Source organism: Paramormyrops kingsleyae, chromosome 18, assembly GCF_048594095.1.
Source record: "Paramormyrops kingsleyae isolate MSU_618 chromosome 18, PKINGS_0.4, whole genome shotgun sequence".
In the NCBI taxonomy this organism is placed as follows: Eukaryota; Metazoa; Chordata; class Actinopteri; order Osteoglossiformes; family Mormyridae; genus Paramormyrops; species Paramormyrops kingsleyae.
In genome coordinates, this window is record NC_132814.1 from 3845432 (window position 1) to 3860067 (window position 14636).

At 41.0% G+C, this 14636-nt stretch overlaps 1 protein-coding gene across 8 annotated transcripts in view; it reads right to left on the reverse strand.

The window, feature by feature from the left end:
• The window catches only part of LOC111842606 (unconventional myosin-VIIa-like), a 51549-nt gene extending 40876 nt beyond the window's left edge, over positions 1–10673 (reverse strand). For 2 of the 8 annotated variants that reach the window (XR_002837950.2, XM_023809382.2), the window contains exons 1-2: positions 5529–6645; positions 106–258 (exon numbers count right to left, since the gene is read on the reverse strand). Coding sequence is in view for 6 of the 8 variants with exons in the window: in XM_023809382.2 (XP_023665150.1) it covers positions 106–216 (111 nt within the window). In the remaining 2 variants the exon portion in view is untranslated. Of the gene's footprint in view, positions 1–105; positions 259–5528; positions 6652–10647 lie in introns of those variants that run through there. The other 6 variants (XR_002837956.2, XM_023809410.2, XM_023809393.2 and 3 more) reach the window with 4 other exon arrangements.
• Positions 10674–14636: the final 3963 nt, after the last annotated feature.

The following is a 14636-nucleotide window of genomic DNA, read 5'->3' on the forward strand; positions in this document are numbered from 1 at the left end:
GTTTACCAGAAGTTTTTCAGCATCAGAGGAGTTTAATTTCTGATTGGCTCATTTTCTAAAACAATGCTGTAATTATAGGGCAGTGAGAGGAGGCTATGAACTCACGTAGATGAGGTGCTCACGGTAGCGGATGAGAAGGTTCCGGAGGATGCCAGCCTCATTCAGGTCCCCCAGGCAGATCATGTCGGCCACCCCGTGCACTGAGGTGGGGTGCATAGGCTTGATGTTGGTGGCATTCAGAGATGAGAGCCAGTGCTCCTAGTGTGAGAATGGGGACTCAATAATCCAAAATGGCAGGTGTCCAATTTTCAGAATGAAATGCAAACAAGAAACAGCTTCAGTCATGGCACAAGATCATTCAGTAATGCTTTACATTAGCTGCACCTTCATAATTCACTCATTATGCGTGGATTTAATATTCAGTGCACCTTCATAAAGCATTCATTATGCATTCATAGAACATTCAGGGTACCTTCATAATGCAATCACAGAGCATTTATAAGCAGCATGAAGCATACAGCCTTAATATGACGTGACATGACATGAGAGAGATACAGTAGATAATGCCGCTTCTTTCAAAAAGATTTATGACCTAAAGGTCAAAAAGGTCACGGGTCAAAAGTTCATTGGGTGGGCTGGGTTGGGGCGTGGTTAGGATGGTACCATGTGACGTCACGACTAGTGACGTTGGGAGAGGGGGTGTTTTTTTATTATTATTATTATTATTTATTTATTTATATTCTTAATATTTTTTAATTATTGATTTATTATTTGTATTATTATTATTTAATTATTTATTTCATTATTATTTTCATTATTTATTTATTTTTAAATTATTTTTTGTGATTTTTATTTTATTTTGAGGAGAGTGAATTGTGTGCTTATGAGTGGGGTTTGTCGGAATAGCCCCGTGCTATGAGGGTGCTGGCTGAGCGCGGGGCTGAGTGGGTCGGTTACCTGATGGAGTGTGAGCGTAGGCTGGGTCTGCCAGTGGAGCGGTACCTTGGGAAGGTCCCGGTTGGTCCGGCGGAGCGTGTAAATGTTGTACTTGGGCATAGCGCAAAGGACTCGGAGAGAGCGATGCTGGAGCTTATCCCGGTGCTGCGCGAGACTGAAAGAAACTCTGAGAGAATGAGAAAGTTGGAGCTAAGAATGAGAGGAGCAGGAGGTGGGGGTCTGACGCTATCGTCCAATGAACGCTTAGCAGCAGCAGCAGCAGATTGGCCCTGTGTCTGTGTGTGTGTGTGAAAGCTGACACCCCCCTGCAGCAGCAGTTTGCCAGTGTGTGTGTGTGTGTGTGTGTGTGTGTGTGTGTGCGTGGTAGGGTTTTTTTTTTTCCTCAAACTTGTTTCAAGTTAGGGTTTTTCTCATGCACCTGATATGTACATCCCGGTAGGTCATCCGGGTCAAACTGTAATTGGGCCACACATCAAATTGGACATTTTGTCTTACAGTAAGTTTTGTTTGAAGTTTTGGTTTTTGCGATACGCCCATTATGTACATCCCCGGGTCGATCGCATCGTCACAACTACAAATATGAGTTAAAAGAAAAACACAGCAATGTACATCAAAAAGACTTAATTAAGAAAAGAAGATAATCCTAAAAAACTTGACAGGCTCTATATTTCTCCTTAAAGAATCCTAAGAAAAAACCATCCGCAGATATTTTTATTACGTCGAGCGGGTTTTCCTCCTTTGGTAAAGAAGCACAAGTACCCCCAAGTATCATCTACGGCCTTACCCCACTAGAAAAAGAAAACTACACGGCACTTGCATAGAGTGAGTATATTATTTCTTTTATACATGTTTTATGATAAACGCTATACATTCAAATAACTTATTCTAATAATAGGTATTCTCAGTTTTTTTTCTACGAGAGACGGCGCCGACCGGTCAAGAGAAAATCTACGAAAGACCTGAATCAGCAGGTAAGGACAGAGCAACACCCCCTCATATACCCGAAGCCTTATTCGATGAAATAGACAACATCAACAACGCTAATAATGAAAATGCTGCGGTTTATCAAAACTACCTCGCTCAACAAAACTCGCCACACGCTGCGTCTAGTGAAGCGAGGGTCAAAGACCCCTGTTTCCTACTGTCCTTAGAGACATTATTAACCTTCCTGTGCTGTTAGGGTCGGCACCGACCTGTTTTTAAGTTTAAAAATGCATAAAAGCAGCACATATATTTATGCACACTCTTAAAACAAAAGGCTCCATACTGAACCTTTAAGGGTTCTATAGCTTGGTACATATATGACACCCTCAAAGGTTCTATATAGAACCATTATAGAGGGTTCAATTAAAAGAAATAGCACCTTTTTGAAGGCAATGGTTCTATTTACTCTGGTGAGAACCCCTATAGTTCTATATAGCACCCCCCAAGACCCCTTTTTTCTAAATATATACTGCATCAAAGCTTTTTGACTGTGTCAGGAATCTCTATTTAAACGAAATAAATTAAAACAAAATCAAGGTAAGGCATGCCCATACATGTAAGGTAAGATAAGACCAGTTCAGTTTATGTATATAATTCACTCGAGGTTTATTTTACCATTATTATTTTTATTGAAAACGAGAGGAATGCTGTCAAAAGAAAGGTCCAGAAAGCCACACCAAAAATATTTAAAAATTCTTTTCATGGATAAGGAAGCCTAACAAGGTAACCAAGAGGTAAGAAAGAAATTGGATGATAAATAATTGTTTTGAGGGTATCTTATGGCTGATGTAAGACACGGCTTGGCACCGACCCGTCTAACATAAGAGACAGGAACAGAAAGCTAACATAGGCCAAAGGTTAAGCGTGTTAAATGAAAGGCAGCGGGATAATTCCCTATAATGACGCACTATAACAAAATCAAACGCGACGTGAAAACGTTTCACCTGTTTAATAGACCTCGATAAAAATGTCAGGGACGTCTACGACAAACGCAGATTGTTGACTAGTGGAGAAACTCTGCCTTTTGGGTGCTGAAATGTAAAACTAGCAGCATCGCAAAAGGGTGTTGTACATCTTTAAAAATATTTCGTCAAATGAATTTGTTAATGTAACATGAAAGTTTTTTCAAAGTAAGATGTACAGATGTTTTAAAATGTAACATTAAAGTTTTTCGAAGTAAGATGTACAGATGTTTTCAAATGTAACATGAAAGATGTACAGATGTTTTAAAATGTAACATTAAAGTTTTTCAAAGTAAGATGTACAGATGTTTTAAAATGTAACATGAAAGTTTTTCAAAGATGTACAGATGTTTTAAAATGTAACATGAAAGATGTACAGATGTTTTAAAATGTAACATTAAAGTTTTTCAAAGTAAGATGTACAGATGTTTTAAAATGTAAGATGTTCTGGTGTTTTATTTTCCAGACGCGTTATACGAAAACGTTTTGTTACGTGTATGCAGCGCAAGCCTGTTCGTACAAAGTTTTATGCATTCATTTTGCAAATCAGTTTTGAAATCTAACATGAAATCTCTTTTATTTTACAAAAACAAAGTTGTACAAATTTTGTAGGCTTTTTATCAAAGGAGATTTTGTTAATGTAACATGAAGTTTTTTATTTTCAAAGTTGCACAAGGGTTTTAAAATGTAACATGTATACGTGTTTTATTTTTCAAACTTGTACAAAAATGTTTGTGTACATTTATCAAATGAGTTTTAAAATGTAAGATGTACAGGTGTTTTATTATTCAAAATAAAAGTTGTACATATGTTTTGTTATATGTATGCAGCACGGTCATGTTTTTAAAATGTACTCATTTTTGTGGGGTGGTGGGAATAAAGCGTATTTAAAGGGGTACCTCTCATGGAATCTACCAATCTTTAGCAGCTTTTGAACCCTGAGCCACACGGGGACTGGGGCTTTTAACCGTGAGACTCTACACCTACGCATTAGATCCTTACTTCAGCAATGGTCCCCATGTACCCAGTGTAGGGTCAGGTCCATCGCAAGAGAATGTCTCCGCAGTGAAAGAACGATCCAGCAGCATTTTCTGTATCAACGAATCTGTAACCATTCTTTCCATTCATTATATGCTGACTTTTCCAAAATTGTTTTTTAGCTGAAGCATAAAAAGCTGTAACTTCGAGTGCACCTGGTTAATAGCATTTTATTTTATAACAGTAGGAGCTTGTAAACTGCATTTAGCAGTCACATTAAAACACATTAAAAACTTTAAAGAATAAAGCCTTAGTTATTTTTAATAAAGACGCCTTTTCAGTGAATGGTTTTCCTACAAGGTTACCCCACGGCCTATACTTAAGGCATCCATGCGCCTGATTTAAGATGTTTATATACTGTTATATACTGTAAGACAAAATGTCCAATTTGATGTGTGGCCCAAATTATTACAGATGACCTACCGGGATGTACATATCAGGTGCATGAGAAAAACCCTAACTTGAAACAAGTTTGAGGAAAAAAAAAACCCTACTACACACACACACACACTGGCAAACTGCTGCTGCAGGGGGGTGTCAGCTTTCACACACACACACACACACACACGGCCAATCTGCTGCTGCTGCTGCTAAGCGTTCATTGGACGATAGCGTCAGACCCACCTGCTGCTCCTCTCATTCTTAGCTCCAACTTTCTCATTCTCTCAGAGTTTCTTTCAGTCTCGCGCAGCACCGGGATAAGCTCCAGCATCGCTCTCTCCGAGTCCTTTGCGCTATGCCCAAGTACAACATTTACACGCTCCCCCGGACCAACCGGGACCTTCCCAAGGTACCGCTCCACAGGCAGACCCAGCCTATGCTCACACTCCATCAGGTAACCGACCCGCTCAGCCCCGTGCTATGAGGGTGCTGGCTGAGTGCAGGGCTGAGCGGGATTCCGACAAACCCCACTCATAAGCACACAATTCACTCTCCTCAAAATAAAATAAAAATAATAAAAATAAAATAAATAATTAAAATAATAATAAAAATAAATAAATAAATAATAATGATAATAAATAAATAAGTTCACCCAGTGAACTTTTGACCCGTGACCTTTTTGACCTTTAGGTCATAAATCTTTTTGAAAGAAGCGGGATATCTATCTCTCTGACATGATATATGATATGATGTCAGACATGAGTCTGAAATTTTCTGTGCATTAGAGCAGTTCTAATTGCAACATAAAAAAGATTTGAAGACAAAAAATACATACATTTAACATACCATCACAATGTATGTACTGTATACCTTAGCATCCTCACGTACCATAACAGCTTTTATACACATTAAAAAGAAACATTATAATCATATAATTATTAGTGTATTTACATGTTGCTTATGATTTTTTTATAAATGTATTATGAAGGTGCACATAATGTTCTACGAATGCATAATTAAGGCATTATGAAGGCATAGCTAATGTATAGCATTACCGATCATTCATTACCAATGTCAGAATGAACTGGTCATGTACTAAAACACTATTTTTGCTGGTATGCATTCTGATCTGACTATAGAGATGTAGGTTACTGCTAATTAGAGAGACCTCATTAGTCAGCTAGAAGAACCAATGTCCAGACTCACGTTTCCTTCGTCATCCAGAACATGGATCTGGCCAGAATTACACAGCTTGACCACAGCACCGAGGGGAACGTCAAACTCCCGTTCTGTCTTGAGGTCCAACCATATATGGTCCCCCTTCACGAGAACCCAGTCGTTTTCTTAATAAAAATGTACTTTATTCTAAGGGCCTTTCATTAATGCACACTCTGAGTGATTCCTGAATGGCCGCAATGCTGAATCTGAAATTCATCATCAGTTGCCAAGTAAATCTGCATATTTTTGACACTCATTTTTCAGCATCTAATCAATCTTCATTCGGTGTTACTGATTAACCAAACTACACAAGTGACCCTTCCCAGCAAGTATTCATAAGTACAAATACAGTACATCCTAAAATATACCACGAAGATTATAAATTACACTGAAGTTACCCTTATCTGTACAATGAAGAGCACAGAAAATTAACAGGTTACTATTGTCAATGTGGCCATATACATGACCAATCAAAGATCTGGACCAACAAACCAAGTGAAAGGTATATTTGTACTACGTTTCTTCAGTTTAGAATAATTAAGACATCAAAACTTTAATATACAGCCACAGAAAAGAGATCACAGCACAATTTTTTGCTTAACTCATGTCTTAATTTATGGGTGTTTGTCTGTGAATAATAAATATTTTTCTGCAAACTGTAGCCTGGCTCTTCCCTGTTTCTCATTAATGAAGGGCTTCTTCTTTGTTCTATGGGACTTCAGTCGTGCTCCTAGGAGCCTGATACAAACTGTCTTAGCAGAGCACTTCACACCTGCACTTAATGTTTCCTGTTCCTTTTGAAGGTCACCTGATGTTATTCATGTCATTCATGAGAAACTGTCGGATAAGTTCACGGTCATTTCTGGCATTAGAATGTCACCTCCACCTTTCACCTGGCTGGTTTCTGGTCGTTTCCAGTGTCTCCTGCTTCACCTTATTCTTATGTACTGCTGTCTTAGAAATTTTGAACCTGAAAGCATCTTGCTGCTCAGCGTAGCCTCTGCCAGCAGAACCACAATTAAACCATGATTTTAAAATAAGAACATAAGAACATAAGAACTATACAAACGAGAGGAGGCCATTCGGCCCATCGAGCTCGCTTGGGGAGAACTTAACTAATAGCTCAGAGTTGTTAAAATCTTATCTAGCTCTGATTTAAAGGAACCCAAGGATTCAGCTTGCACTACGTTATCAGGAAGACTATTCCATACTCTGACTACACGCTGTGTAAAGAAGTGCTTCCTTAAATCCAGTTTGAAATGTTCTCCCGCTAATTTCCACCTATGGCCACGAGTTCTTGTATTTGAACTAATGCTGAAGTAACTATTCGGTTGAACAGCATCCAAACCTGTTAGAATCTTATAGACCTGGATCATGTCCCCCCTCAGTCTCCTTTGCTTGAGGCTGAACAGATTTAGCTCAAATAACCTTTCCTCGTATGACATTCCTCTAAGACCAGGAATCATTCTTGTGGCCCTACGCTGCACCTTTTCTAAGGCCGCTATGTCCTTTTTAAGATATGGTGACCAAACCTGTACACAATATTCTAGGTGAGGTCTCACCAAGGAATTGTATAATCTTAGTATTACCTCCCTTGACTTAAACTCCACACACCTGGAGATGTACCCCAACATCCTATTGGACTTTTTTATTGCTTCCCCACACTGGCGAGAATGAGACATGGAAGCATCAACATACACACCAAGGTCTTTCTCATAATCAGCTACCTTTATTTCAGTAGGTCCCATAAAATACCTGTACTTTATATTTCTGCTCCCTACATGGAGTACCTTACATTTGTCTATGTTAAATTTCATCTGCCAGGTGTCAGCCCAGTCACTAATTAAATTAAGATCCCGCTGTAGCTGCTGAGCCGCTAGTTCAGTATCTGCTACACCACCCACCTTGGTGTCATCTGCAAATTTCACCAGTTTACTGTATATATTGGTGTCTATATCATTTATGTAAATTAGGAACAAAAGTGGTCCTAAAATTGAACCCTGCGGTACCCCACTATGAACGCAGGCCCACTGTGACATCGAGCCTCTTATAACTACTCGCTGCTTCCTATCCGTTAACCAGTTATCAATCCAAGTCGCTACAGTTCCTAAAATACCTGTCGCTTTGAGTTTAAGTGAGAGCCTCTTGTGGGGAACAACATCAAAAGCCTTTTGGAAATCTAAATAGATGACATCATAGGCCTTCTTATCATCAACTTCCTGAGTAGCTTCCTCAAAAAACTCCAACAGATTTGTTAAACAGGATCTACCTCTCCTAAATCCATGCTGGCTATCCCTCAAAATGTTATTTGAGTCCAGGTAATCTACCATTTTCTCTTTGATTATAGCCTCCATAACTTTACCAGTTATACAAGTTAGACTGATTGGCCTATAGTTTGACAAATTACTTCTATCCCCTTTTTTGAAAATGGGCGTTATGTTGGCATGCTTCCAATCAGAAGGTACCACACCTTCAGATAAGGATTTTTGAAACAGTAATGTTAAGGGTCGGCAAATAATATCCCTCATCTCTTTTAACACTATAGGTAAGATGCCATCAGGGCCCTGTGATTTATTTATTTTGAGCTTAGCTAGGCTTTGCAAAACATCAGCTTCAGTTATATATATATTAGTTATAGACGATGTTGAATTAGTAATAAGAACTGGTAAGTTACTAGCGTCCTCGACAGTGAATACCCGTGCAAAACTATCATTGAACTCATTTACTATGTCAATGTCGTTTTCAATTATAAGACCCTTACTATCCTGCAGATTAGTAATTTCAGCTTTTAGAGCTCTTTTAGAGTTAAAATACTGGAAGAAACTTTTAACGTCATCCTTAGCCTCCAATGCGATCTTCCTTTCGACATTCCTTTTAGCTCGTCTAATGTCATTTTTTAATTCAGCCTGTAGATTTAGATACTCTTGCTTTATTATGTCATCATCAGTTATTTTCCATCTCTGGAACAAAGCCCTTTTCCTCCTTACTTTATACTTTATGTCCCTATTAAACCACCTAGGTTGCAATTTCCTAGATTTATTCTTGCTAGAAACAGGTATGAAGTCCTCTTGTACTTGCAATAATGTGCTTTTAAAAAATTCCCATGCCTCTTCAACAGTTTTGTTATTTAACTCCATCCAGTTCACGGTTTCTAGTTTTAATCTCATACAATTGAAGTTAGCCTTCCTAACATTATATATTTTTGATTTGGACTTTGCTCTTCGGGCACTAAACTTAACCTCAAATTTAACCATGTTATGATCGCTACTGTCAAGTGGTTCTAAAACATCTAATTTACCAATCCTGTCCTGGTTATTAGACAAAACAAGATCAAGAATGGCATCTCCCCTGGTAGGGGTGTTAACAAACTGAGTAAAAAAACAATCCTGTACTAATTCCACCATCTCAAGTTCATTTTCAGAAGAGCCAGTAACAATGTCCCACTGTATCCCCGGTAGATTAAAATCACCCATAACTACCACATCATTTTTATTGCTCATAATCCTAATATCACTGTATAACAATCTGCTTTCCTCAGCAGCTACATTGGGTGCTCTGTAACAAACACCGACAATTAGGCTATTTGAGTTTGTAGCATCTAATTTTACCCATATAGCTTCCGTACTTTTACTTATATCAGTAAGCTCCCTTGCCTGCAAGATTTCCTTTACATATACTGCAACACCACCTCCCTTCTTACCTATACGGTCTTTACGGAACAATGTGTAACCATCCATATTATATTCTTGTCCATCCTTATCACTCAACCACGTTTCAGTTATTGCTATAATATCATAAGAGTCCGATGAGATAAGAGCCTCTAAATCATGAATTTTATTCCTAATACTCCTGGCGTTTAAATACAGACAACAAAGGGTAGGCTTATTACAGTGCCTACTTATAATATGATTTTTTTGGGCTTTCCGTTTCCCCCCAGTTACATACTTAACTAACCTCCCTGCCCCCCCAGTCCCTAGTTTAAACATTCCTCAACTACTCTACAAATACGCCTTCCCAGTACACTGGTTCCCCTCCGGTTCAGATGCAACCCATCCGGCTTGAACAGGTCCCACCTGTTCCAGAAGGTCCTCCAGTGCCCCATAAACCTAAACCCCTCTTTCCTACACCATCCTTTTAGCCACGCATTTAATCTCCTTATCTCAGCTAACTTAGCCTCACTTGCGCGTGGCACGGGGAGTATTTCGGAAAATACCACCATGGACGTTCTGCTTCTAAGCTTATTGGCGACTTCTATAAATTTATCCTGCAGAACAGCCCTTCTACCCTTGCCTATGTCGTTGGTGCCAACATGCACCACGACAACTGGATCCACCCCAGCTGGGGCCAAAAGCTTGTCCACACGATCTGGAAGGTCTCCTACCTGGGCACCAGGCAGGCAAGACACCGTACGGGACCCTCTATCACGCGTGCACACATAACTGTCTACTCCCCTAATAATTGAATCCCCCACTACCACAACCTCCCTCTTTCTGGGGGGAGGGGGCTCCTCAGTGCCCAAGGGCCCACCTGCTTCCCCAGTCCCTTCCGGCTCTAAAGCTGGAAGCACCTGAAACCTGTTAGACACAGACACCTCAGGTGATGCCGCCTCTGTAACGTGTGTACGCCTTTTCCTGCGTCTACGACCTACGGTCACCCAGCTCTCTCGACCTCTCTGCTCTTCATTCTCCCTCCCCCCCGTTAGTGGCGTACACACCGTCTCCCTAAACGGCGTATCAACTAGCTCATCTAACTCACTGTTGCATTGGATGCGAGCCAGTTGCTCCTCAAGGTCGCGAACCTTGACCATGAGTGAGTCCACTAGCTTACATCGCTCGCAGATGAAGTCCGACTGGACACTAACGTCCAGAAGGTCAAACATCTTGCAAACGCAACACTGAGCTGGCCCCATAATTAACTAACTCACTATGACCCCGTACTCCCAGCCCAGTAAATTTATATAGTGTATTTAACTATAAAGATTAATTTGCGTAACAATAAATGCAGTAACGTGCGGAGTACACTAAAATAAGTTATTACTTGTGTTAAAACGGAACTTAATTATTATTTTATTAAAAATTTTAAACCTGATAAACTTACTACTACTTACCAGAAGAACTTCTGCCTGAACCAAGTATGAACTAAAAACAAGGCGAAATCGAAGTTGCTCTTGGGAGGTCGAAAAACCACAAAAACCCCCTCACAGCAGGCTACTGCCGGAGCGGGAAAAAAGTGGAAAATGTCCTCCCGGCCCCGACTGGCGACCGAGCAAAGCTCAGGAGCAACTGTCCTTTTCCGACGCTTGGTAGCGATACCGACGTTAGATGTTATTAGTTATAATTGCCCCGCGGGTGTTTGTTACGGAGTTTAAACGCGGACAGAAAAACGCCGCGCACGCGACACCCGCAGCTCTCTGTCGGTAATAATCGCGCTGTTGATTAACAGACAGGACAGACAAGCACTCACGCTGACCGAAATAAGAACAATAAATAGAAATAAACAGCCACCCACGTAAACAGGTAAAGCACACAAACACTCAAAACACTCCAAAAAAAACAATCCCAAACAATCGCTGCAGCTCAACACCACTCTCTCGCAGCAATCCCAGCAATCCTCGCAGTAATCCCAGCAATCCCTGCGCCACAAGTTGTTTGTAACATATGCAGATTTGTTTCAAAATATAGAGTGGTTTCTTATTTTTCTCCATGGCTGTATATGGAATTATGCACCAACCGAGCCAGTGTGTATTAAACGAAAAAAATAATTTGTTGGGGAGCAGCAACTGTGGATTGGGACTCAGAAGGCTGCTGGTTTAAATCTCTGGGTCAGCAGAGTGATCCCACCTTTGGGCCCTTGAGCAAGGCCCTTAACCCCAATCGCTCCAGGGACTGGCTGACCCTACTGTCTCCCCTATGCCGGGTGGCCTCCTGGGATGCTTTCCCAGCTGTCCTGCAGGAGGTCCCACATATGCTCAGCACTCATTGCCTGCTTTTCCTCTGACTCCTCAATCTCCTCCAAAACTATCTCTACTGTGTTTAGGTCAGGAGTAGGGTGACCACCTAATCCATGTCAGGGGAGATACTGACCTACTACTTCAGGTTTTACAAACTGCTTTAAAACTGAAAGACTCCTGTGCCTGGCTAATTATTTCATTTCTTCTTGTGCTTTGACTGGTTTGTTTCCGTAATTGAAACTCGTCCAGCTATTTCACATTAACATTCATGACACGATTATAAGAGACTGACCAATCAGCACACACCAAGAACTCAGTGCTTAAGTGAAATCCAGGTCTTTCTAATTGAAATGGTAGTTTAAAAACCCTACCCTAGCTCATAGTGTCTTCCTGACATGGATTAGGCAGTCACCCTAGTCAGGTGACCAGGTCATGTGATGCAACACTCTATCAATTTCCTTTCTGGGCAGCTTGGCGTGTCCAAACTCTTGATTCGTAGAGTATATGTGTAAAATCTATGCAACACACACATGGTGGAGATGGAAATTAAATCCTGGATGTGTAGGTGATGGCGATGTCCACTGAGCTAGTGTGGAGAATATAGATATGCAACATCCAAAAGGAGCATTGGGAGACAGAGGAGTTGTGATTGGCTTAGAGTCTGGGGCAAAAAGATATGAAAATGTATGCTTATGGTCACCTGACTCACACTTCTGGCATATAGCTAAGGTGGCATTGCCCTGTTATACACTGACCCTTTGAAATGTAGCATCACATTCAGTATGAGACATGGCATACTTGTGGTCACATGATCTAGTCATATTGTGACATAACATAGGGTTTTCTTTACTCCATTGAGAGATGAAAGGTCCCTTTGAATTTCACCAATAAAATTTGCTTCTCACATATAAAGCAATGCAAAGAACAGCTTACCACATTATCATGGCCTGCCTTACCTGCTGCAGAATGACCATGGTTCTGTTTTATTCCTGGACATCAGAAGTCAGAATGTGGGCCCCCTGTATATCATAAAGACCAGGTGAAGGAGAAAAGGACCACCCAACAATCCAAACACAAAAAGAGGTAGAATCAGCCCTTGATGGAGCAAGACATAACAGAATGAAAAGCAGCACTTTCTTGTGTGCAGTCTTCCATAAAGAATATTACCAGCCATTACACTATCATTAGCATATACTTGCATACATTTAGTGAACAACCTTGCAGAGTAAGCCCCTTATCCATCATTACACTGAGAAATTAATTATTAATTACATGCACGAGTCAGAAAGAGAGAAAGTCAGACCTTTGGGTAAGGAGACAGCATCAGACAATATCAGAGCTACAGAAAAACCTACACGTGAAACTTCACCGATATATGACCACAATTCTCTGACTTACATAAAAAATAGCAACACAGTTCATGGCACAGTGCATAACATAAATGTACAGCAAAACAAAGAACCAAAAAAATGTCAACTGAAGGAATGTAGAAATAGCAATAGTAATCACTGTACTCAGGCCATCAAACTAATGCCCTCTAAGTGAAGCCAGGGGCACATTAGAAGAAAAACAGTGTCCAGGGACTGGAAAATGAAAGCAGGGATTTACACACCCAAGCCTAGCTGTTTAATCACAGTTAGCTGGAGGGAAAATACAGAGGCTCTCCAGAGAGTTTGTCCCTGTGAGAGACATTAAGAATCTCTGGGACTCTCAGTGGACAGAAAAAAAGAGATGCAATTCATTGAACCTGCTTGCAAATGCCTTTTTTCCTACCAAGTACAAAGGCAGTTTCCTATGAATATTGGTCATTAGTCCGTTCTTTTGCTTCTACTAGCATTTCATGAGCATCTTGGTTTGAAGTTTCCTGTAGAATTTTGCCATGTTGTGCAAGGTCTTCTAAGATCGTGTGGTGTCCCTAGGCATTGTGTAGCACAGGGGACGGCAACCTTTTTAAAGCAAAGAGCCATTTTTCCCTAAATATCTGAACCAAGATTTACAATGAGCCGCAATGGGTAGAGAAGGGGGTTTGAGATATGATTTTTTAAATGTGATATGGGCATATATGCATTTAACACAAAAACAAAAGTTCAAGTACTTACAAAAAATAAAGAAAACCAATTTCGGGGGGCATCTCAGTTTTAAATCACTCGGACGCGTAACAGAGCAAAGGTGACTAATATTGCAACATTGTTCAGTTCTGTAGCAATAGTCTTCAGTCTCAGCCCTTCTGCTCTGCAGTCGTCTGCCCTTCACTTTCCTCTTCACTACTGCTGTGCTGACAAGCAGTGCAAATGTAGTCACAACTCAGCTGGCTATAATATGTATACCGGAGAAAATAATTTTTATGAAGACCTGGGAAGGAGTGGTGACGATTTACTTCAAAAAGTATATGATAGAATTAGGAATCCCAATAAATGTTGAAGTGTACATCCAATCTCAGGTACTAAAGAAAAGAAAGCATACCATTTGACTGGAGATGTATGTCGTGACTAGCACGACGGGGAATATTTTGGGGTGATCACTGTGGGATGATTTATTTATTTTTTTTTGATTGTGGGATTTTTGGTTTTGGTGCGGTGTGTTATTTTCCCCAGGCAGCGCCATGGACAATTAGGGGGACCTTGTGCTACACATCGGGGCGTCGATCAATTGCCTGGGATAGGCTGATTGGGCGTGGATGGTGGGACTTTGCTGTTTAAAGATGGCTGCGGCCAGTGTGTGGGAGTTTTCTTCCGGGAAGGAAAGTGTACTTACCTTGTGCGCCCAAATAAACCTGTGGGAATAATTAACAGTATTCTTGGTGTCTGCCTTGTCGGGCACGATTTATTTACATGCCAACAACAGCCTGGGGAGGGGGTGGGTTCATTTGTCCTCCGCCTCCACGAATGTCATTCCAGGTGGCGAAGGAAGGAACCTGCCCGGGAAGAGGACGACGATGCCACCCTCAGGAGTCAGTTGGTGGCAGGCCTCCTAGCTGGTCCAGCCAAGAAAGGGCTGCAGCGGCCTAATCGACGGGCCAGTCGGCAGACGTTTGCAGAGGCATGCCGTGAGGCGAAAGAGGTCAAGAAGGAAGATCAGGCAGGAGTGACATTGGAGGGAGTGGAAGCACGGCTAACCTTCCTACCCCCAACTGCTGCAGCTCCAGG